The 23039-nt window shown below is 36.4% G+C and overlaps 4 protein-coding genes across 5 annotated transcripts; 1 reads left to right on the top strand and 3 right to left on the bottom strand.

Moving 5' to 3' along the window:
* Positions 1-295: 295 nt before the first annotated feature.
* On the top strand, positions 296-5021 carry LOC116289214 (large ribosomal subunit protein uL24m). Its single transcript, XM_031696097.2, has 5 exons — positions 296-546; positions 803-898; positions 1388-1491; positions 2627-2757; positions 3803-5021. The coding sequence occupies exons 1-5, from the start codon at positions 415-417 to the stop codon at positions 4081-4083; spliced, it is 744 nt and encodes a 247-aa protein (XP_031551957.2). The 5' UTR covers positions 296-414; the 3' UTR covers positions 4084-5021.
* LOC116289213 (SURP and G-patch domain-containing protein 1) lies at positions 4937-12876 on the bottom strand. 2 transcript variants are annotated; one of them, XM_089037850.1, is made up of 7 exons: positions 12486-12876; positions 10454-10538; positions 9734-10001; positions 8335-8512; positions 7314-7575; positions 6542-6668; positions 4937-5672 (listed from the first exon to the last, which is right to left on the bottom strand). In XM_089037850.1, the coding sequence occupies exons 1-7, from the start codon at positions 12856-12858 to the stop codon at positions 5646-5648; spliced, it is 1320 nt and encodes a 439-aa protein (XP_088893976.1). In that variant the 5' UTR covers positions 12859-12876; the 3' UTR covers positions 4937-5645. The 2 variants fall into 2 exon arrangements, with proteins under 2 accessions (XP_088893976.1, XP_088893977.1); XM_089037851.1 differs by having other exon boundaries at positions 10454-10526.
* A 1691-nt stretch (positions 12877-14567) lies between these two features.
* LOC116289215 (zinc transporter ZIP3) lies at positions 14568-18876 on the bottom strand. The gene is made up of 2 exons (XM_031696098.2): positions 17601-18876; positions 14568-16231 (listed from the first exon to the last, which is right to left on the bottom strand). The coding sequence occupies exon 1, from the start codon at positions 18651-18653 to the stop codon at positions 17622-17624; it is 1032 nt and encodes a 343-aa protein (XP_031551958.2). The 5' UTR covers positions 18654-18876; the 3' UTR covers positions 14568-16231; positions 17601-17621.
* A 1044-nt stretch (positions 18877-19920) lies between these two features.
* LOC116289198 (bcl-2-like protein 1) lies at positions 19921-22976 on the bottom strand. Its single transcript, XM_031696077.2, has 2 exons — positions 22441-22976; positions 19921-21121 (listed from the first exon to the last, which is right to left on the bottom strand). Exons 1-2 carry the CDS (start codon positions 22882-22884, stop codon positions 20999-21001), a joined length of 567 nt encoding a protein of 188 aa, XP_031551937.2. The 5' UTR covers positions 22885-22976; the 3' UTR covers positions 19921-20998.
* Between the last annotated feature and the right edge of the window lie 63 nt (positions 22977-23039).

Here is a 23039-nt window from a genome sequence, read left to right as displayed (position 1 = left end):
AAAAAATAAATTAAGTTACTTATTAAGCTTACTAATTTTTACAAATGTATTCTTGCTGTTGCTGTTTGTCTCTGTACATGATAAGTTTTAGCCTTTTTTCTCCTGGCCTACCACCGGCCTGGATTCGCCACTTTCTCAGCACATATAAATTGGATGCAAATTGTGTGCTGAGACAAAGAACAGCAGCAAGAACACGAATTAGTGACAAAATAGTCGACAAAATATATTAATTTTTAAATTTAAATTTTCTTATGATTGGGCTTTCTGTGCTCAAACTGGGTTCCCTGTGTTGTAGCCTGCTCGCGGACTCACATGTCCTGTAATCATCGTGTTAGAGTTTTCGTACAAATTGGCATGTTTTATCTTACCTAAATAATAGTTTATTTAATAGATAGAGATATACTGTAGTTTAGTATGCCTTCTATGCCAAAGAGTGCTTTTGGAGTGGGAATCCTTCGTCCTCGTCGTTTCCCTGCAGCTCGAAGAGGAGGGAAAAGACAACCTGTTCCCAAAGTAGCAGAATGGAAGATAGTTCGTGGAGACACTGTAAGAATAGACTACGATAAACAACTATCTAAGTATAGCATTCTATAGCACAGGGATAATCTTGTCTTTGTATTAACGTTTAAGGGGTTGTAGTTTTTAGAGAGCATATAGTAATAATGTTATTAATAGTGTTATTAACTATGCGGTGTTCCTAGGGGTGTTTGTAAACCTTGGGACCACAAAACCCACTGTTTCCTTCGGTCCCAGTCAATAAGTGTTCAATAGATAATGTAATAAGTTTTATTCTCTTACATAGGTAATGATTTTAGCTGGCAAGGACAAGGGGAAAACTGGAGAAGTGTCTGATGTCATTCGAAGTAAAAATCACATCTATGTTAAAGGAATGAACACAGTATGTATATATATTACCACACATTTTAGGGTGCAGTAGGGGTGGATGTTTTTTTTCAAGCCTGTCGGGGAGACAAAATACAACGACTAGAAAAAATGTCTATATATACTGCACCCTATAAAATGTTTAATAAGTTACTTTGCGATTAACCCACACCATATATGATAAGGTGTTGGTAAGTGGTAGTATGTGTTAACAAGACAAAGTGGTCCGTAAGTCATTTATTTATGTCAAGGCATAAAATAATTTTCACTGATATTGATGCTCTAGGACATGAAATTATTCAGGTTGTCACAGCAAAAGTAAGGGAACTAGGAAAACATGGCTTTCAAATTCTGTATTCTTCTGCATTGGGGTTTTTATGGATTCGCTAATTTGAATGGAGGAAAAATTGCATCACAGCATTGCTTGATATTAACCTCTGGTACTATTTTCCCAGACAACTAGTCTTCCTCTTCCAAATAAAATAATTGTAATCTTTGTTTACAGCATCAAAGATATTTCAGACCATATGATGATTTTCCTGGTGGACATTACCCAAGTGAAGCACCTCTACAACTGAACCAAGTAGCATTGATTGATCCTTCAGACAAGTTAGTAATACTGGATTGTTTCTTGTGATGCTGATGGCATATATATATAGTGTTTAAAAAATGAGTAGGAGTGTTTTATCAGGTATAAAAGCATGAGGCGTAGCCAAGTGCTTTTATACCTGATAAAACAATCTACAAGTTTTTTGAACTGCTTTTAAAAGACACTCATGAACAATTTATAAGATTTTGGTTCAACTGGAGCCAACATACACGTCACAAACATGGATTTTTATACTTCGATAGAGATTTGACATCACGGGCATGCGCAACCAGATTCATTAGAAGCTCCCACACGTTGGATATTGCGTGCCAAGGCAAAGACAGGAATGTTAGTCAAACATTTTTAGGGTTGACTATGACTTAATCTAAACTTGGATGCATACTTCATCCCTGATGAAGTCATCCTCATAGTGTTCGAGTGGTCTTTATATAAAGACCAGTACATGTGTCTTTATATAAAGACACGTGTCTTTATATAAAGACACATGTGTCTTTATATAAAATCACTTGAATACTAATAAAGAGGACTTTTTCGGGTATAAAGGTCCATGCACGTGACGTGTATGGTGGCTCCAATTGGACCATAAGCTTATGAATCATTAATGAGTGTTTCAACTGTGATTTAACATTTAAGTGCAGCAAATGAGCATGTTTAGTATTCTATTATTGACCTTAACATGCAGGACAGCAATAATAACAAGAATGGTGACCAAGCAAACAATAGCACAGATAGCTATATAAATTCTCCTTGCAACACATTGGAATGCAGCTCAATTTGAATGGCAAAACAATAGGTTTCCTATCAGGAGATTAAAATTATTTTGTCTTGGTCTGGTCTGAAACCTCTTGTCTTTTAAATTGAGCTCCTTTGACATCACGTGCAAAGGGTCTATTCAATTGACTCTCATTTATATACCAAAATTTGTGCATCATTGTGCCATTGTTGTTGCATGCCAAAAATAATCATAAAATGTCGTTATACGTTGTAAAGAGAACAGCTATTTCTAAAGCTCATCTTTGTTGATGTTCATTTCCAAGTCAAATGCTCCCAAAAGACGATGTACATCAACCAAATTTCAAACTGGGGTGCTTGTTGAGAAGAATTTCAAAACATTTTCCCACTTTTTTTTAATAGCAAAGCAACAGATGTGACTTACCGCTACACAGAAAAAGGGGAGAAAGTAAGAGTATCGACGAGAAGTGGTCATTTTATACCCAAACCAATGTGGGAAAGACGAGACTGGAAAGTCAGATCTGCCGTCAAAGGTGTGTACTCTTCACATACACACAACCTACAAGCAAGGGACATTATGTAATGTAATTTAATATGCTATCTGATGCACAAAATTGTGGAATGAGTGTTTATGGAAATGATGCGACCATTAGGAGTAAGATGGCGTACAATTATTAGTCTTGCTATGTTGATGACCATGATCAATTCACCCCAAATGTTGTATATTCACACGGGTTTGGAATGAACACACAGTGCTGATATTTCCACCCTGTGGTTTTTAGGGTTTGTAACAAGTTCAACAGTGCTGTGAAGCAGGGGAGTTAGCAAGGAGCAATGCCTCAATTTATGTGGGAGGGGGGAGGGGGGCAATGTATAATTTCACACCAAATCCAAATCCATAGATGAATTAATTTAAAAACTTTGAAGTAGCATGTGCTACACAAGTGCTGTCAAGATCGATCTAAAATTAAAGAAAAAGCAAAGAACAGGCTTGGCTGACCAACATGCCCGTAGAAATATCTACTGTATTCAGTTCAGTGTAGCTGGCCATGTAGTTGAGGCAAAATCTTGCATAACTTCCAACCCTGATTTCCATTGCTGGGGAGCAGGGGTGGTGTCTGCTGCTAATGCACCTTTCACCAATGCCAAATCCCGGGTTGGTGTTGTGAGTAGAGTAGTTTGTTGGAACTCTCCTGTGCTTCAAGGTGTTCTCTAGATTCTCTAGGTTTTCTCCCTCATTAAAAAAAAAACACATATTTCGATCTTTGGGTTTTCACCAAGTGTGGAGCTAAGATCTTTGTTGTGATTGTCCCATGCTGTACTGTAGTAGCCAAAGCTAACAGATATTGTTAAGCATGATGAATTGAAATAGATAAGAAAACTAGTTGTAAAAGACAACGTTTCGCTGTCATCTCATCAACATCATCAGGTCTAATGAAAACTGTAAAATCTACTGATGTTGTCGAGATGACAGCAAAACGTTGTCTTTTACAACTAGTTTTCTTACTAAATTGTATACCTGGTAAAAAGTACTTTTATCAAGTAAATAAGTAAATTGATATTAAATTGTTTTTTTAGATGGTAACAATGACACACTAGCTTCAGCAGCAAGCCGGCGAACATACATGCCATCATTATTTCACTTCCATGAAGAAATCATGCAGATGTTGAACATAAAACCAAGTGTTCTCAAAACAGAACCAAACCGAAGAGACCTCATGATGAAGGAAATCGAAAAGGCATGCCACTGGAATGTGGACAAGAAAGACATTGAGAAGAGTCAACTGGGGCTGTATGACAGGGCTGTCTTATTTATGATGGGTTTTGGTGATAAAATAAAAAGGCCATTCAGAAGATAGCACCCTCTAGATTTATAAACCATTGCCATAGCCACCACTTCGACAGTGATACAAGAGGCCTTGTTTGTTTTTTTACTTGTGTAATAAATATTTTTTGTGGGGGGAAAAAAGGTTATGAAGGTACGAAGTGATGCAGCTAAAACTGGACCAACTGTACTGGTGGCTACTGCCCTGTAAAGTTTGGCTATTTAACACAGTTATCCCAAAATTTTTCTAGACCTTCAGGAATTGGCCATGCTACTCTAGGTAATAAAATTCTATCACAATACTAAAACCGTTTTTTATTTTTGTCAAAAGTGTGCTAACAGTTTACTATTTGAAATCCACGTATCATTTTTACTGAGGAAGACCGTTCATTGGTAAATGTTTGAAACGACTAGTTATCTTTAATTAAAATCAGAAAAATATTGATATTAAGTGAAACTGTTGATAAAGACACCTTTCAAGACAAACTTTTGAGTAATCCAGTACCGCTCGAAAGCTGGATTTTCATAGCTCCCTAAATACAGTACTGCTTTTGTAAGGTTAGGTTTAGTGCTATTGTTTGGAAGACCAATCTATTGTTTTTTAATCCAATCATGTAACTCCTTCCGAGCTGTACGGGCTGGCTCAAACTTTCCATTTAGCTATTAAAGATCCATCTAAGATTCATTAGTGAGATTGTGCAAATTAATTCAAAATAGCATATTTGATTTAGCTGTGAAATTGCATGCTATGTACATAATTGATGACGTGAGATCCATACACAGCCAATAAAAATGCTCAGAGATGGTACTATCATGGTTATGGTACGTCCAAAAGGAATTAAAATGTCAAATATTTTATTTTTCAAACAAGCAAAAACAATTCCAAATTACTCCATATTGTTTAATAACATTTTCTTGTATGTTTATATTAATGTTCTGATGACAATAAAATGACAAATACAGTTTTTCAAATGGTGCATAAACCAGTATCATAAACCAGTAGAGCAGTTTTTTTATGACTGTGAAAAGCTCAGTGCCATAAGCGTGACATGCTGTGATCCTTTCTAGAATGTTAATTGGCTGATTTTTTCACACGCAATGTGATTGGTCTGTTATTGCCGTGACCTTGGTGTGACTGTGTCCACGCTGTGTTCATGCCATGTTCTGGGCATTTGATTGGATAGAAAGTAAATTCTTGTGTCGTGATTGGACTGGAGTATGCCTTGCTGTGTCACGACTGTGTTCGTGCCATGAACTTTTCACAGTCATACAAAAACTGCTCATAAAACACTTAATGCCATATAAGTCATGCTTACAAATTCTATGATTAGTCTGGTTACTTTCTATCGATTGAATGAGCCTCCAGAGTCTCATTACCAACCTAAAGTTATGAGCAAAAAAAACTGCTTATCACAGAAACGTTCCATTCAGCTAGTAAAATTCATCTAAATCCAAAGCAGAGTGCTAATACACCTATCTCCTTGTAAATGTACAATCTTGCTGAGATTTAAGGGACATGAACTTTTGACAGATGTACATTAACAAAGGATAGAAGCTATAGACGAGGCTTCTCATATTCCTTTATTTATGCTACTTTCAGTAGTATGGCCTTCTGGGGTTATTCTGGAAAAAAAGAGAAATTTTGTTATTTATTTTTTCCGGCTTGATATCTTAAAAATAGTGTGTTCTGATTGGATGCAATTCTGATTGGATGGCAATATTTTCAATCTCAGTCCTGTGACCGCTAAACAACAACAAAAATGCATAACCAAGATTAATAGCAAATGAGGATAAAAAGCTGTTATTTACCATCCTATAACTTATGGAAAAACTGTGTCTTTTGTCTTGAAAATTGACCAAGACCATTATTCAAAACCTCAGACACAGACTCAGGTTTTCCCTATCCAGAATTCCTGGCCTTTATATTTAGAGACTGTTCAAAATGGTCACAAAATCGTGATTGACAGAAGCCAGAAACTCAGTCATCTTAAATTACAGCATAGCTAGTTGCTTGGGTCACATTTTAATGAAAATTTGTATAATATCTGATGGCATCATCAGCACTGTGCTACGTTGACTAATAAAGCACAGTTTTCAACCAATTAGCACGCACATACTATCCCAACTATATAATTATTCCAGTTACAGTATATCCACTATTTCATGATCATACAAAATAGGTGTAATTAGACATTGCATCTTTTGTTTTGTTTTATGGAAAATGGTGTACACTTTAAGTGAATATGTGAGTAGAGTTGTTTGTTGGTTCTCTCCTGTGCTTCAAGGGTTTTTCTCTGTGTTTTCCTTCCTCTGCAAAATCAACTCCTAAATTCTTATTCAGTCTATTGGTAGCCTCGTCAAGTAGGTTGCAAAACCTGTTAGACTTTAAGTCCACCATGGAGCAGTAAATCCAGTTAGATTTAGGATTTAACTTTTCCTAAAGGTGATGGATGTCCTACTCCTACTATGTATGAAACATCACAAACACTTACCAAAGGATTTGGTCTGAATTTATAAGCCAGCATCATTCGTTTACGATAAAGATCAAACTCATCATCATCTGACTTGACTTCTGCTACATGTTCTTCACCAAGTCCTGCTCCTGTTGGTGTGTGAGTCCTAAAAAAAACAAACAAATCATAACCTAGTAAGTACTGGAAGGTACATTTATGGCTTACAAGCTCAGCTCAACCCCTTGCCTCCTGCTGATGTATACGCCAATTTCAACAAACGTTGTCATCTCCAAAGACAATAAGCAATGAAGTGAAAAGCAATGGAAGATATGTCATTCCAAGATCCAAAAATAGTTGGAATGACTTGTGTTTCTGCTTGTTATTCTCGTCAAGAACAAACCTCAGTGCCGAGACTGATTGATGTTAGTTTGCAGTAGTTGAAACTATTTCCATCTCGAAATGACCTATTGCCTGTTGCCTTTGGCAATGGCAACATTTTTTGAAATTGGTGTATATTTCTATTGAGTCCAATCTCAGCTTCAAATCAATGTCCTGGTTACTCACAAGTTAAATATGTGTAGTTCCAGAAATTATCCATACCCCTCCCACAGAGGAAGACCCCCCTACCCCTGGACATTCCAATTTTCTTCCATAAACACTCTGTAGTTTTGTTCTTTCTGTGACCCCCCTACCCCTCAGAAATTCAAAATACCAAATATTCAAAAGAGGGGGGGGGGGGGTGTATTCATAAGTTTTTGAACTACACAATTTAAAATAATGAAGTTTTTAAAAGCACTAAAACTAGTCATACTTATTAATAGGAGCTGTTATTCCTTGTTCCTTAGATCCCAATCCTTTTCCTTCACTCCAGCCAGCTTTCTTCAACATCTGGTATCCAACATTTTCTTCTGTAAGCTTGAACTCAGCATAGTCAGAAAGATCAATCTCATCTAATCCCTTTTCACCCTTTACTAGCTTGACTTTAGCTATGAACTTCTTGAGTTCATCTGGAGGTAGAAAATCTCCAATATGGTGCTTGCCTTTGGCTTGTTCTGTTAGTTTCTTGGCTTCATCTGTAGTGAAAACACACAAAAAGTGACCTGTAAATCCATGCTCACAGTGATAAATAGTGTGTTATTAGTATATTGATTTCGTGTAGAATATCCACATGTTCCAATTTAATAGCTTTTTGGTGAAGTAGTTTATAATATTTTTTACTTTTTTACCATTAGTATTTTATGACTCTTTTGATGATGAAGCATTAAGGCTAAACCTAAGTAAATGAGTCTGTAATCAACTATGAAATCAAAGTAAACCTGCTTATCAAATGAAACAGTGATGATAAAAGGGTAAATTTTACACCATGAAAAGATAAAAAACTTACTGACTGTGCAAGTTTTTTCATCTGTTCACGGTGTAAAATTTACCCTTTTATCATCACTGTTTCATTAGAAACACCGACGCAGCTCACACTAATTTTAGCTAGTTATCTCTGCTTATCAAATGGTGGTATGACAGTGAGTACTGTGAGTACCATGAGTTCATGTATGAATAATAATTAGCATTTTTCATGAATGAAACATGATTGTGCATTACAGGATTAAAAACATAGACAACCTATGGCCAGCACACAAGTTAATATGCTGCAGGAATTTTTTGTCTTGTTGTTTCCAGTTCATGGAAAAATCATGGTTTTTTTCAACTGATTATCACCTCGTTTTCCATGTAACCGAAGCCTTGTTTACAAATTTTTTCTACATACCAATTTCAATTACAAAGTCTTGCGCTAATCTATTTTTAGTGAAAATTGCTATTGATATAGAATGGCTTACCTATTGTCTTAGACATCTCTTCTCTGCGCTTTTTGTGTTCCCATGTTCCTCCATCCTCAGTCTCTTCATCAGAATCATATTCATACTTTGGTTTTGTTTCTTTTGTTTGTGCTGCAGATTTCGCTGCTGCCGCTGCTACTGCTCTTTTGGCGAGGATACGGAAATATACTGAAGTGATCTAAATAATAATATTAAACAAAATATGTAAAGGTTAAGAGAGAATTCTTTTCGTATTCAAGCAGTGAGCACCAAAAACTATTCTCTTGAAGAAAGGCTGTTGTACAAGGCTAAAATCTTGTTATTCAAAAACTTGTTTGGAAGTGGAGATGACCGAAGAAAATGGAATCAAAGTGTTAACCCAAAACAAAACTTTTATTAAATTTATGAGGTTTAGCCTTCATTGGCTTATTTCCTATACATTTTCTATAAAATAGCCTGACAAAGCAACATTCTAACACAAATGCAACAAAACATCTTTGTACAATTGAAAATACTGCTTCAAACGGGCATTTTATCATAGTACATCAGTTTCTAACTGTTTAAGGTTTTGAGTGTTTTGAGTTTTTGGCGCTTTTTGCCATTATTGAAAAAAATTTCCTCTTAAGGCATACACAGGCCTGCAGCAAAATGAGATGTTGCTTGCAACAGTGAAAAAATCTTGATCTGTCATTGCCTAGAGGGGATGGTATGAACGAACAGACTGTGGGTCATTAACCTTGGTCCTCACTAGTGCATAAGCACAATCAAAAGCATGAGTGTATGTCCTCACTAGGAAATTCAGCGACATAAGCATAAGCATCCTTATGCTTATGTTGCTACTAAATGAAAACCAGGCTTCACTGACAGTGCTTCCCAATCAAATGTAATAAACCATTCAATGGACAATATTGACATCAATCAATATGTCCATTGTCCATTGAATGACATGCACCAAAAAATGCTTCCTCACAACAAGGATTTCATGTGCTATTGAATAGCACTGTATTTTATACACAAAAAAGGAGTAGAGATTGGTATACATTGTTGTGTTATTGCCATCATGCTTTTTTGCCAAAAGAGGCAATAAGTGCCATGGTTTTCCAGCTCTGAATATTACTGTGCTATGTGCTGTACCGTAAACACTTTACAAGTTTGCAATTTCTTTTTAAAAATTTTGGACAAGTTTTCATTGCGCTCTTTATCGCTAACCAATTAGACATTGTTGCTTCACATTGATGCTTCAATAGACGAAGTTTGTACATTGATGTAACGATATAGAAACATCAAAGTGAAGCGCCAAAACATAATTGGTTAGCTGTGAAGGGCATGAATTAAATTTGTCAAAAACTTGTCAAAAAGAAATAAAAACTTGTAGAAGTGTTCACAGTATGGCATGTGACAGTAAATTTGCAATCCTAACCTCTTCTTGTTCCTTTCTTTGTTTCTCTCGTTCTTCAGCCTCATGACTACTCATTGGTATACTGTGCTCCATGGCAACCTCAGCACCAATCCTAGCTGCTATTTTTGCAGCTTCTGACATGGGGTTCTCTAATCCTTTTAATGCAGAGCTTGATGGTGGTGTTGAAACCTGTGACGCAGAATCATCCCATCTACTTTTCCTCTTTCTTTTTGCTGCAGTTGGATTTGATTCACTGTTTTGGCCAGGCAATGACTGTGTAAATGATCCACTGTAGGAATATTACAAGCAGTAAAATAAGTACAATGATTCAACCTTATATTTAAAAGCACACTGTACTTAACTTGTATGTCAGTTTTTTTTGAATTCAAAACCCCCATACCCACATCCCCTTGGCACCACTTTCTCCCCCCTCCCCCCCCCCCCCCCCCCGCCTCTTATGAATAGGCCATGCTACATACAAGATATTTTTTTAAAATCCTATCACAATACCGAGGCCCTCCTGAATTTTACAGTATGAATTGAAAAACCACGGGCACCTAGAAATATGTCAAGAATGTTTCTTAACCAATCAGAAGCGTTAGTTTTATCTTCCTGTTATCTTGTGGTTAGAAAGTCAATAGTGATTGCCTTGTTTGAATATTTCCAAGTGCCCAAGGTTTTTTGATATCGAATATAAGATATAAAACTTCACCTACTATTGGTACGTCATCTAGAGCTTACCTTGAGTTAAAGTTACTGCTACTTGCTCCTGTGCTGGTTGAAGCTGATAAATACTGGCTTGATAACTTTACTTCTGGTGGGGAAACTTAATTATAGATCCATGAGTGGCATAGCTTACACAACACAGTACCACATATAGTACAGTACCTTAGACCAATTCCTGATGAAGTGTAATGCAATACCACAACAATGCTTAACCGTTAATATAGTTTATTAAAAATAAAAGTCATAATAGAGCTTTTAAAGGCCCAGCTTGGACTGTGATGCTTATTACACTATTTTAGTTTGATCCTCGCGAGATCGATGGTCCCCTCAAACAAGAAGAGTGTGCTGATTTTTAAGCTAAAGCTTCATCTTCATTCCTTTCATACATCAAAAACTGAAGAATAAAGACGAATTACTTGCAATGACTCTGGTAGTCAAGGCTTTGACTTAAAAAATAAAAAAAGAGCAAAAGACTTTTCTTGCTAATGAACGAGTACTAGGAATTAACTTTGACGAAATAAAAGAATACTTCATTTTACAGTTCTGTTCAGTGACCACGAGTAATAGTTCCAAGCTGTGGTTGGAGTTGCCACACATGATAAAAAGTATAGTTTTGCTATGTGTGGAAACTCCAGCCTCAACATGAGACTTTTATTCCTGGTCACAGAACAGAACTGTAAAATGGAATATCCTCAAAGGCAGATGCAGATGGATTGTAAATCTCTAAGCACTTTGATAAGCATCACAAAACTGGCTGCTAATCACAGTTAAAACTGGGCCTTAAGTGTGATGTCCATCCCATAGAAATACAACTTCCAAGTCCAAAACGAAAAGCACTTCTATAAAGATTTTTCTTACTCTTTCTTCAGGACAGAAGTAGTTGACCAAAGTTCTAATCGTTTCGGGTGTTAAATAAATCAAGAACATTTTGCACAATATTTTAACAGTTTTTGTGATTAGTTGGACCTGAAATACATCACAAGCTCTATAATTTGTGACTCACAAGTAGAACAGTTATAGGGAAAAACATCATATGTGTGACCACTTTTGAAGCACTTGCCATACTTTTACGTTTTTTTTTTGTAAAACAAATATATTTGTAATTTTCCAAATCTATATCTGTAAGCAATGAATGCTGAATGATTTTCAAAAGTATTTACAAGATATCATAGAGATAATAAAACTGATCTCACATTTTGGACTGCACATAACAGAATGAACGTATCAGCAGATGAAAAATAATGCTCAGTTGTGTAGGGTTTTTTTTGTTTTTTTTAAGGGATTTGAAGCAAGTCCACTTCAGCAATTCACTTATGCTCTGGAAGACCTATCATCACTTGGAAATTTAATGCCATAATAGATGTACTCTTGAGCCCTATTTGGACTCTTTATTCAATAAGTATTAAACAATTGAATTCCAGGCATTTCGGTATCTGTGGAAGGTCTTATGGAATGCTTTTTTGATGTCAAAATCTTATGCTTCTGGCCATCAAACCAGGTTTTTTCTTGCTAAGAACCACATGTACAACTAGAATACCTCGTAAGGAAAAGTATTGTAGTGGGCTGCCTACGCGTTCGTTTTAGGAATAAACAATCGAGTACCTTGGGGTTAGGTTTAGGGTTAGGATTGGGGAAGGCTTTGGCAGGGTATTCTATAGTTACTCCAAACCACAATTAAAAATATGTATTAAAAATATTATGACCATGACAAGTTGCTTAAAAAGATGCTAAATTAAAAGTAAAAGTCTTACAATGCCAACAAAATGCAAAAATTAAGTCAACCAACCAAAACTTTAGAGGTTAGTACCTCATGTAAGACTACATGAAATGGCACTATTGGATTATTTATTATTGATTATGACATCCTGAAACCCTTATCCATACCCTAACCATAACCCCAAAAAAGCCTAACCTTAAAACTTATTACTGAATAGTGCCATTTTATTTAGTCTTACATGAAATAGTAAGGTCTTTAGTTTTGGTTGTAAAACGCCCTAATGAAAAAGTGATAAAATAGATTTTCGAAGTATAGTAGAACTGAATTTACCATTTTGAGTGTCGTCGTCTTCTCGCTCGAAAACGTCATTTCGTTTCAATAGAGGTCTCGTAACTGAGCTCTTTTTCATTGTAGATATTTTCATGGTAACAGAAGGTTTTGGTAGAGCAGTGGTTGTGTTTGGAGAAGAAGCAGCTTTAGACTTTTGCATTGCTTGAAAACGTGCCATAAAGGAGCCATCGTTGACGAACAAGGAAGGAGGTACGTTTGTTGTTGGTGTGTTTGAATTATAAGCGTTCGTTGAAGGGCATGGAGGATTGCTTCCTGTTGAGTTTTTCTTTTTTTCCTCTATTCGTCGAAGTAATTCTCGTTTTTTATCTTCAATTGTTGGTTGGTTGGAACTCCATCCTCCTCCAGACGCCATCTTGGTTTGTGTGATGGACCATCATGCAACAGTGAATAACACAGGGAACCCAGGGGTTCGATTTGATCTTTGAGAGATATGGTGGGAAACAGTCGCGGGAAATATACAAAAATTTTGAAATTATGTTAATAAATAAGGTGGCTTATAAGGGATATACCGTAAATCCTCTATTTAGCCCCCCAGGGGCTTATTTATTTCAGGCACGTTTGAGGGAGGGCTTATTGGAGAGGGGGCTTAATTGAGAGGGGGGGCTTATTGATTTAGTCGAAACGCAGTAAGTTGTACGCTGTCAGGATGTAATATGATTGTAACTCAGAATTAAACAGAAGCATTACTATTGACGGTCTCACATAATCTGTAGCGATGTGCATGGCATTTTTATTATTTGATTCACCTGTGTTAGTCTCTCAAGTATAATTTACGATTATGTTAGTGAACTACTGTATCAAGACTTTAATTTTAGTTGTGAAGGGGGAGGGGGGGGGCTAAAAAGAGAGGAAGGGCTTAACAAATTTCTTCCTTTAAATAGGGGGGGGGGCTTATTAGAGAGAGGGGGCTTATTTGAGAGGGGGGGCTAAATAGAGGATTTACAAGAATTCCCGATTCCAAGAATCCCTATAGATGACAATGTTTATTGAAATTGGTGTCGGAGAACATATAGGAAACAATCTTTGAAGGGGTGACCTGTAAGGTACTGCTGGGAAGAGGTAGAGGATCCTCTCATTTGCACCTGAGACTTGGCACTCTATCAACTTGGACTTCTTCAAAGACAGTTTTCCAAGCTGGCCATTCGAGGGGGTTTCCACTAAAGAGTGTCAGATTTTGGGGGCTGGGGATATTCCAGGCGTTTTAACTGCTTTGGCGATTACTTCTAGGATGTCTTGTTGTTTCGCAGATGAGTGATGTTCACTGTGTTGGAGTGGACCATCTTGCAAGTCACATGTCATTTTCTGTGTAGCCTGCGTAGCTAGGCATTCCTTGTTGGTTTTGAGGAGGCTTGGGGAGTAGAGAAGGGAAGAGAGGAAACGCCTGCCAGCAGCCCTTATGATTTTGAAAAACCTGTTCCCTCTCTCCTCTTCTCTCCTCCCCAAGCCTCCCCAAAACCCACAAGGAACACCTGGCTATGCATGCTAGTTCTGTGGGTTTAGTTCAGCTCTGAATGGATTAATTGAGAATAACTGCCTTGACATCAATGTCCTTCTCCCCTTCCCCTTCCTTAGTCCACTTCACCTTCCCCTTCCATTTTCCAGTCCTTCTCTCCACTCTAGTGCTGCTACTCAGGCTAGTGCACCATGAACAACACAGACAAAAATGTTGAATGTGTAATGAAAAAGGGTTCTTGCACCAACCCCTTAATCTCAGGCTTTCTGCTGGTACCAGAGAAGTAGACAGAGAAAACGAGAGAGTTAAAGAGGAAAATAAGCCATTTCTTTGTATGAAGAATGTGAGGCATAGCTAGAGTGCAATCCCTATATCCAAACTAAATAGCGCTAAACACAGCATTTTCTTTTGTTTTCAATGGTTTCATTGAGTGCTATTTTGCACAAAGTAGCCAATAGTTACAAAGGGAACCCAAGTGTAGATATGTGGGGGTGGACTGGGTTTGGGTACCCTGCGAGCAGAGGTTTTTTTTTCTGATTTGATTTATTACATAACATTTCTTGAAATTTACAAATTGAGCAGTAAACTATGTCAACAAACTTCGTAAATAATTATAATTGTTTTAATTTTTAAAATATAAACTTTTGATTCAACAAGTCATTTTTTGACCTTCTTGTTTTACTTGTACGGACACACTAACCAGGACCAAGCTTGTAAAAAGTTAACCAGTCACAACATAAAGTTCTACTCAAACCAATCAGGTGCAGGCAACAAAGCCTAGATATCAGAGAAAAGACTTAGATGTTATCAACAGCTGTGGGAATGAGAGATTGTGATTGGCTAGGGTCAATATGATACTAATTTTGCTATCTCCTGATTGGCTAAAGTCTTTTATATCTTAAATTTTATCCAAGTAGTCCTGGTTAGTGTGTCTCACAGTAATTTTCTATTAATTTGATGTCATCTTAAAAAACTTTTTCTTAAATCATCATTTCAATAACATATCTTTTTTATCTCAAATTTTGTCCAAGTAGTCCTGGTTCACGATGGTCGGTTGCTATGGCTTTTCCTCCTGCAAGGGTCTTAAATTCAAATTTTGGCTTACAGAGGAGTAGTTTCTATTCCAAATAAAGCAAGACATTGAAACATGTTATTTAGAAAAAAAAAATTTTCTAAAATTTTACAATAATAAAGGTATTTTTGACTTTTCTTGAAATTATGACGTCATAAGTAACACCTATTTTTAGTAACAACGTTAAAAATTTGTAAACCATTGTTAAAGTGTTATAGATAATTTTGGTACACAAAGAGCATATTTACAGTGAAAACCCCATCTCGTTCGGATACAACGGCGTAAAGTTACAGCTTATTAAAGAAATTCAAATTTCCCGCCATATGACCACATATGGTCAAACTTTAGGGGTATTTAAACAGCCAGACAATGAATGTATTAGCACAGGAGCAGCGACAAGGTTGTATAAAATCAAAATTGTAGCTTTTTTGACTTTGGATGCATAGGGCTGTGATGCGTCTTTCGTCACACAATACATCATTGGTGGGAAATTTGAATTTCTTTCATTAGCTGTAATTTCACGCCTTGTATCTGAATGAGATCAAGTTTTCACCAGAAATCATAGAATTCTATGCAGAAAACTATTTTACATTTTTTACCATTCCTTTTGTGAATTTTTATTCTTATGCCAAATTTGGACATGAATTATGACGTCACAATAGCAGTCACATTGGATGAAGCCAACGTTAATTAGTAGGTAATTTATCAACCTACTTCCCTGCCAAGTTTTGTCGCATTTGATATATTGTACTTCTGTCTATGGCCTAAAACTCTCAATTTTGAGGGCAGAGGGAGAAAAAGCCCTAGCAACCGACCATCATGGTCAGTGTGTCTGAACAGTAATCTTCTATTAATTTGATGTCATTTTTAAAATTTTTTTCTTAAATCATCATTTCAATAACATATCTTTTTTATGCAATAACTCAATCAAATCCTCTAATATCAAAACTCTAAACGATGAACATGCAATGATTGCAAATAATGCAATGTTAATTTTTTAAGCTTCAAAAATCTTTACAGATCTTTCGTCTATTTGTTTAAGTCAAACATTCTTGGTTTGTCATGTCAGACAAGTTTGTCACTCTTTCTCCAAAAGATGCATTCCTAAACATCTAATGTCTAGTAATCCAATGATTTTGAATTACCTTCCTTTAATACGCTCTTGATATTAAACTCCATAATCTTTATAACTTGTCATTGCTAGAAAAAAAATAGAAAACTAATTAGGAATTTTTAAAAGTATTTAAGTTTCACCCTTTAAATCCTTTTGTCAAAAAGTTGGATTTTGTCCATCATAAAAGGGTTACGTTTTGTTCTTTTGTGAAAGCTGGCCCTTGGTCCAATGGAGGTGCTGGGAACAGCAGATGAACTACTAGACTAAAATCTGCTCTTTTCCACAAACAGAAGTTCCCTCTGCCACTCTTTGTCAAGTTGTACCCTGTAGTGATTTGCTTTAAACAGCACTGCTGATCAGCCTTGCAAAAATATAGCGAAATTTCATAACAAAAGCTTAATCTTTTGAGCACATTTGCTGTTTCAGTTTTACAGAAAGACCATGACCGCTGGTAGACATGACAGAAGACATGTTCAATGGTATTGTTTCTAAGCCTTGCATAAATCAATATTATGAAACATCAACTTCCTTCCCCCTTTCCAAGCTACGGAGCATTTGACTTAGGCCCCGTCCACACGTATTAGAAAATTTTTGTATCCCCAATTTTTTTTGCGGATACGGGTTGCATCCACACGTGTCCGGAAATTTTTGTATCCGTATCTGCGAATTTTCCGATAACGGATACGTGTGGACGGTAAAAACGATTCAAATACGCTGTGTGTGGACGCGAACATTTTCGTTAATTTGCGGATACAAGAATCTCCGGATACGTGTGGTCGGGGCCTTAAGTAGTGCATATACTTTATCTTGAGTGGACCAATTTCTTTAGATCACTTTTAAGTTTGTAAAAAAATAATAACAATTCAGCTCCTGGGAGAAAAAAAATGTTTCACTTCACAGCAGTTTTACATGGTGTACTAGTTTAGCATTAAAACTTTGCCATTTTTGTAGCCATTGGTCAAAAGTACAATATTTAGTAGCTCTTAGAGTTGATTGGCCATCTGTGGCAATAAAAGACCAAATCCACAACCACAACCATGTAATTTTGCAAAATCTCAGTAAATAGATAATTAGAGTAATTACAGATTCATTTAAAACAGTTATTTTTGTCATACGTGTGAAATAATACTGCAAATTTTTGGTTGCACTCTAATCATACCATATGTTACAGTGCAACTACTATGACTGGAGCCACAAAGAAAGCAAGAACTGATCAAATTGTAGAATGAAAACAATACATTCCGACTTTGGGTAGTGGATCCAATCAGAAACCGACAGAAAAAAAATAGCCTTTCAACATATGTATTTATTCCCACGAGAAAATAACGATGGTTTTTACAAGTATCAATGGGAAGCCATTTCAATGTAACAGCATGTCACACCATGCACATGCTGTAAGTCAGTACCATACACTTCCCACTCATACAAAAACTGCGCTATAGTACTAATGAATACCTGATAATTTGTAGAAATGGACTACAGAGCTTGAAATAATCCAGATGTAGTTGGGTGTGGGTCATGAATTGCATGGGGTTTTTTTTCCAGGAGGTTTGCATAATACAACAAGCCAGTAACTATGGAATAACCAATGATCATAAATAAGACCTTCAGAAGTCTGTTCCCTTGTCTTGATAGCTCTTGCTGTAAGATTTCAAAGAAAGTCACAAATATGAATGTACCATTTGCAATTCCTTGAAGAATCCCAGATGCCAGATTGCTTCCAAAATGCGTAGATGAATCAAGTACAGCTATTCCAATACCAATACCTATAGGTCCCATCAGAGAAAATATCAAAGCAGCCTTTACAGTTGTCCTAATCCCCATTTGATGTTGCACCATGCTTACTCCCAGACTAAATGCAATTATAGATTTGTGAATGCAAACCGCTGTGGCAATCTGAGCAAGTCGGTCTAATTCCACAATCAATCCTAGAGCAAGTCCTTCAAAAACTGAATGTAAGGATAGAGCAAATACAAGGATGTACGTCCTAATCGAGCCTTCTGTTTCATGTTTCTGCGTGACGTTACCACGTAGGATTCCTCCATTTCTCGTCGCAAATGATTCGCTGCTTTCTACCACAGTTCCTTCAGGATGGACATGTCCTCGATGTATTGCTGAATTCAACAATGGTTTTGTATCATCGCTGTCTCCATGGCCGTGTCCATGAAACAATGAACTATCATGGAAAGTGTGAATTATTTGCTCTAACACAAGGACGATAAAAAAACCAACGCACGTCGTAAACTCAGCCACTGGAAAAACTGTCGACGTGTCCCCCTCTTGAAAAACCGCCAAAAACTTTTCTCGTATCATTGGTAATAAATCTAGGAGGCTCGTAGCAAGGAATACCCCACCAGCAAAGCAGTTACAGTAGGATAAAATACGTCTTCGGCGATCATGTCTCCCAGGCCCTCCATTATTACCAATCTTGTATGGAAGGACACCAGCCACAAAAGTTAGAAGAAAAATACCGAAAATAACGATTATTTTGATGGTTAAGTGGTTCATCTTTCTCGAATGAATACACTAAGATTTCACTTGGATCCTTTGTAAATTGTTAGTAATCCCTTGTGATAACTCTTTTACGTAATTTGTGTAGTGTAATAATAGTGCCCGGGTCTCGTGAGCTAGATAGCGTTAAAGGAGCCACATGATCGAAGTTATGACTACGTCTCGATGTGATGTGTGACGTAATTCACCGACACAGACAGACAGACAGTCATGGACCAGGTCATGTTCATAGACAGATAGTAACAAGTAAGATATTGGTAGTAACTCTTTTATGGTCGCTTACGGGAGATGGTCGCTTACGAGAGTGGTCGTTCAAAGAGAGTTGACTTTAGTCTCAGTATGATGTCTGACAAAGAACCGACCATCACAGGTCAGACAGCCAGCCAGACAGTCATGGACAAGAGAAAGACGGCTAGAAAGGACCATTCACTTTCTGGGAGGAAAAGTGAATAGTTTGATAGTGGCTCATTTTACAGTCACTTAACAATAATTTATTATGAATTTATAAAATTAATATTGTATACATTGGGATTTCAGTTTCAAGAATTGAATCAATGCCGTCCATCATTTATCAGAGGGAGTAGATGGGGGAAGAGAGGTATAGTTGAGAAAAGGAGGGGGCTTCGAAATGTGTGAACTGACTGAGTAGGGTTCAGAGTCTGATGTGTGAGAGCCAAAATGTTGAATTACACAGGGGGTCAGTCCAAAAAAAGGTCAATCGGAGTCATATACAAGAGAGTTAAAATGATTGAATTACTGACAGAGGGTCCTAAAAAGATCAATTCTAATTTTTGTTTCCTTTCTGGTATCCCTTCCTAAGGATTTGGCATGACAACTACTGTTAAGGGGGGGTTCTCATTCCTTAGCACATGGGGGGGGGGGGGGCTGGCAAAATCACATGGAAAGCTTTACAAGCATAAACCAATTACTATTATTATTGCGGTTATTATTATTATAACCCCCATCCATGGAGAGACATCAATTTAATGCATGACCCTGCCCCTTCTATCATTCTCAATATTCAAGGAGGACCTCAATATTTTGATAACCCCCTCCCCCTTAACCACTTACTCAAAATAATATAACCCCTCTACAATATTGCTAACCACCCGTCCATATGTGCTAATAAGCTAATTATTATTCCCATTATGGGTTCCCTGTGTTGGGATGATTTGGGATGTGGAAGAAGGGAGATTGAGGCAACAGGAAGAGATATTTGAGGAGAATCAAGAATCTTTCCATAGACAATGAATTAAGGAAACAATTTCAAATCTTTTAAATATAATTCTATTTATTCCTTTTTTTAACATATTGTACAACCCATAAATTACAAAATATATACAAATGTTATCTAACTGAAATCAATATGATTATGCCCTGAATTTAGTACATGTATATACATGCATAAGGATCTTTGACCCCAAATCCCCCACATGACCAATGCTCCACCTAGGAGTAATTAAGAGCTTCTGTCATCGAACGACCCACACACATATACATATTATATGGACTATGGACAAGGCACACTTTATACTTTTACTTTGTACTGTAGTCATGCCTGCCTGTTTTCTGAATGAAACAGTTATCTGAATTTAGAAGTCATTTCTTTCCCTTCAAAATAAAAGACTAAGTTGGAAACTGTCTGAATCAAAATAGAATGTAGAAAAAGGCATCTGCAAGCAGGATACGAAAAATAAACATTTTAAGATGTACTAAAAAGCTTTATTTAAATGCTTAAAAAATAGTACTGGTAGTACTGGTAGTACTGGTCTACTAAAAGTAGACCTAAAAATCCATACCATTCAAAACTTATATAGAGTAAAATAATGGATATGACTTCCCATTTGGAAAGTCTGTCAGTCACTTCTAATCCTTGAAGAAGTATTGGAAATTAGGTCCTTGGTTTCTTAGTTCAAAAAGCAAATGTTCTGTAAGAATGTGAAAAAACAAAGTACTTGAAAATACCTCCAACTGTAATGACTAAACATAACTTGGATGAAGAAAATTAGGCAGTTCCTTTGCAGTGACAACAGATTCATGCCCTATATACTATATAACTTGGCCTTTGGCCATACATATTTTTCTTTGTTTATATTAATAGCTTCTTGGAAGCTAGGGAACATTGTTCTTCTAGGTCTAGATTTCCTAGAAACACTGGTGACAGACAGGACTTTGAGCCTGTGAAATATCATGTTTCTCTGTTTACTCTCTTGGCTTGCTTGTATTGAATTATCCAGCTGTCTATTTGGTACAGACAAGTTTTGGTCTACCGGCACAAGCTAATGTTGAGTATGCCTTGGGCATGATAAAATTATCTGTCTTTTTTTGGCTTAGTTTCTGGTCTAGCCCTTGACGTACAACACAGCAGCTAATGTTCCAAGACCAAGTGTCGTACACAGCAAGCTGTTCCACCAAAATTTTTCATTCTCTTCTTGCACATCTTTGAATTGTTCATTAAAAGCATCCTGTAGAGTTAAAAAAAGGGAAAAATGATCAGAATACGATTGACAATTTTTAGAGCATAACAAACATATTCACCAAAAATTCATGTGTTTGTTTTTTGGAATGTTATTTCGTATTTCATATTTAAGTTAACTTATAAAAACTAAACTCTCACTAAATAAACCGATATCAACAAACTAGGAAACATATTGACAATTACAAAGCTCAACTTTTATTTGCCTCTGCAAGCCATTTGACATAATCACGTCTTATAACTGCTGTTGCTCAATCTCTCTGACTATTAATGATAGAATATGTAAACACCCAAATTAACGATACTTTCAAGAAAATTCATAGTTTAGATGGAAAATAAAGGGAAAAAAACAAGAAAAATATGGATTTTTATGCATGATTTCATTGATGTCAACAAAATTTCTGAAATTTTTCTTGGAATAGCCTGTTTACAATATAATCTTTCTTAGTTTTTTGAAATAAAAAAAGCTCAGGATTCATCTAAAAACTTCTAGATAAACTATATTGTGAAATTTGTGAAGGCAAAATTAGATTAAAAAGTGAAAATTTTAATTTTTCTTGATCATTTCGATTTATTAACACAGAATTGGAATTTTTGGAATGTATTCGCTCTAGTGATTTATGTGGGAAATTCTGGATCTGAAGTAAGCCATTTAGAAGTAATTGTCTCTTGCTCCGCGTGATAGACAACACGAATTCTATATACAAATCGAAGGATCTTTTTTTTGGATTTTGGAACTTTGCCGAACACCCAGGAAGTGTCGAAATGTTCAGAATGCCGTAGTTTCCATTTAAGGTCACAAGTAAAAGTTCTGATGTATTTTGCTGTTATCGCTACTAGTATTCTGCTTACGACGAGTTGAAGGCTTGCTGCTGAAATGACTGTTTCATTTATTCAGTAAAAACCAAAAACATTCACCAAGAAAATCATTCTTTTGGCATTTCTAAAACATTTCCGATATCTGAAAAACACTTTTTTGAAATGATTTTCCTGTTGTCAGGGACATTCCGGGGTAAATACGGCCACCCGCGCAAACGTATTAAATTATTCAAAACCACACGACAATGAATGGAGCCAGTCTTGGAATCTTCCTGAGATTACGAAATACACTTCTTCCTGACTTAAAAATCCCAAAAATTTGCTAAAAATGCCTTAGTTGCTACAACAGACTGCAAAAGTTTGAGCAAACATGACCTGCATTGAACTCGTAAAGTCTGAATAAAGTTTATATTTTTTATTCACGAGAATTTCAAGGAAACACTAACGGCATCAACAGGAAGTCTTTGAGCAAAATGAAAGCTAACTTACCCATCCACCAGCTTTTCGTATCCATTCAGATTTCCCAGCTACATAATTTCCAAGCCAAATGGCTATTTCATCACTGATTTTAACGTCATGTTCTTCGAAATAAACTGCAACCCTTCCAGCGAAAGTATAAAGTGCTACAATTCTACCCCAGTTGATGTCTTTGCCCAAAATCCCATCGGCGACTTCAACGAAGGTCTGTGAAACAGTTCTTTCGTTCAGATTCAAACGATCGCACATGTTTTTGAATATGGGTTCATGTTTTTTCTCAATTTCTTTGCTTAACTTGCGGAGTAAAGTCGCAGTCTTAGTATTAAGTCGTGTTCCTTTCCCGAGCTTGAAATTAATGAAGTCCTTCGCTAATTCATGGGCTATCTTTTCCTCTGTCGTCTTCATTTTTCTTGCAGAAGGATTGCCTACTTTGTCATAGCTCGATATTAGTGACATTTTTATATCTTCTTCTATGGTTAAACTCAAGTTTTTCTTGTATTTGTTCCTCTCCTTTATACTTGTTATCTCAATCAAGTTTATCACGCTTGTAAGCAATACAATTTTTATATAACCACCCTCTTCACCTGATTGGCTGATATTTTAGGATATTA

Source organism: Actinia tenebrosa, unplaced genomic scaffold, assembly GCF_029948245.1.
Source record: "Actinia tenebrosa isolate PJP-AT-01 unplaced genomic scaffold, QUT_ActTen_1.0 PGA_scaffold5__44_contigs__length_20552954, whole genome shotgun sequence".
Lineage (NCBI taxonomy): Eukaryota > Metazoa > Cnidaria > Anthozoa > Actiniaria > Actiniidae > Actinia > Actinia tenebrosa.
The sequence above is the reverse complement of the archived record's forward strand: the minus strand, read 5'-3'. Positions and strand labels throughout refer to the sequence as shown.

Excerpts from the sequence above, each read along its gene's own strand:
- LOC116289214 (XM_031696097.2), top strand. The coding sequence starts at position 415 with ATGCCTTCTATGCCAAAGAGTGCTTTTGGAGTGGGAATCCTTCGTCCT. Across the intron at positions 899-1,387 it reads ATGTTAAAGGAATGAACACA|CATCAAAGATATTTCAGACC; the intron begins GTATGTATATAT and ends CTTTGTTTACAG. Across the intron at positions 2,758-3,802 it reads AGTCAGATCTGCCGTCAAAG|ATGGTAACAATGACACACTA; the intron begins GTGTGTACTCTT and ends TTGTTTTTTTAG.
- LOC116289215 (XM_031696098.2), bottom strand. The coding sequence starts at position 18,653 with ATGAACCACTTAACCATCAAAATAATCGTTATTTTCGGTATTTTTCTT.
- LOC116289198 (XM_031696077.2), bottom strand. The coding sequence starts at position 22,884 with ATGTCACTAATATCGAGCTATGACAAAGTAGGCAATCCTTCTGCAAGA. Across the intron at positions 21,122-22,440 it reads TACGAAAAGCTGGTGGATGG|GATGCTTTTAATGAACAATT; the intron begins GTAAGTTAGCTT and ends TTAACTCTACAG.
- LOC116289213 (XM_089037850.1), bottom strand. The coding sequence starts at position 12,858 with ATGGCGTCTGGAGGAGGATGGAGTTCCAACCAACCAACAATTGAAGAT. Across the intron at positions 8,513-9,733 it reads AAAGAAAGGAACAAGAAGAG|ATCACTTCAGTATATTTCCG; the intron begins GTTAGGATTGCA and ends ATTATTATTTAG. Across the intron at positions 5,673-6,541 it reads AATTCAGACCAAATCCTTTG|AATAACCCCAGAAGGCCATA; the intron begins GTAAGTGTTTGT and ends CTTTTTTTCCAG.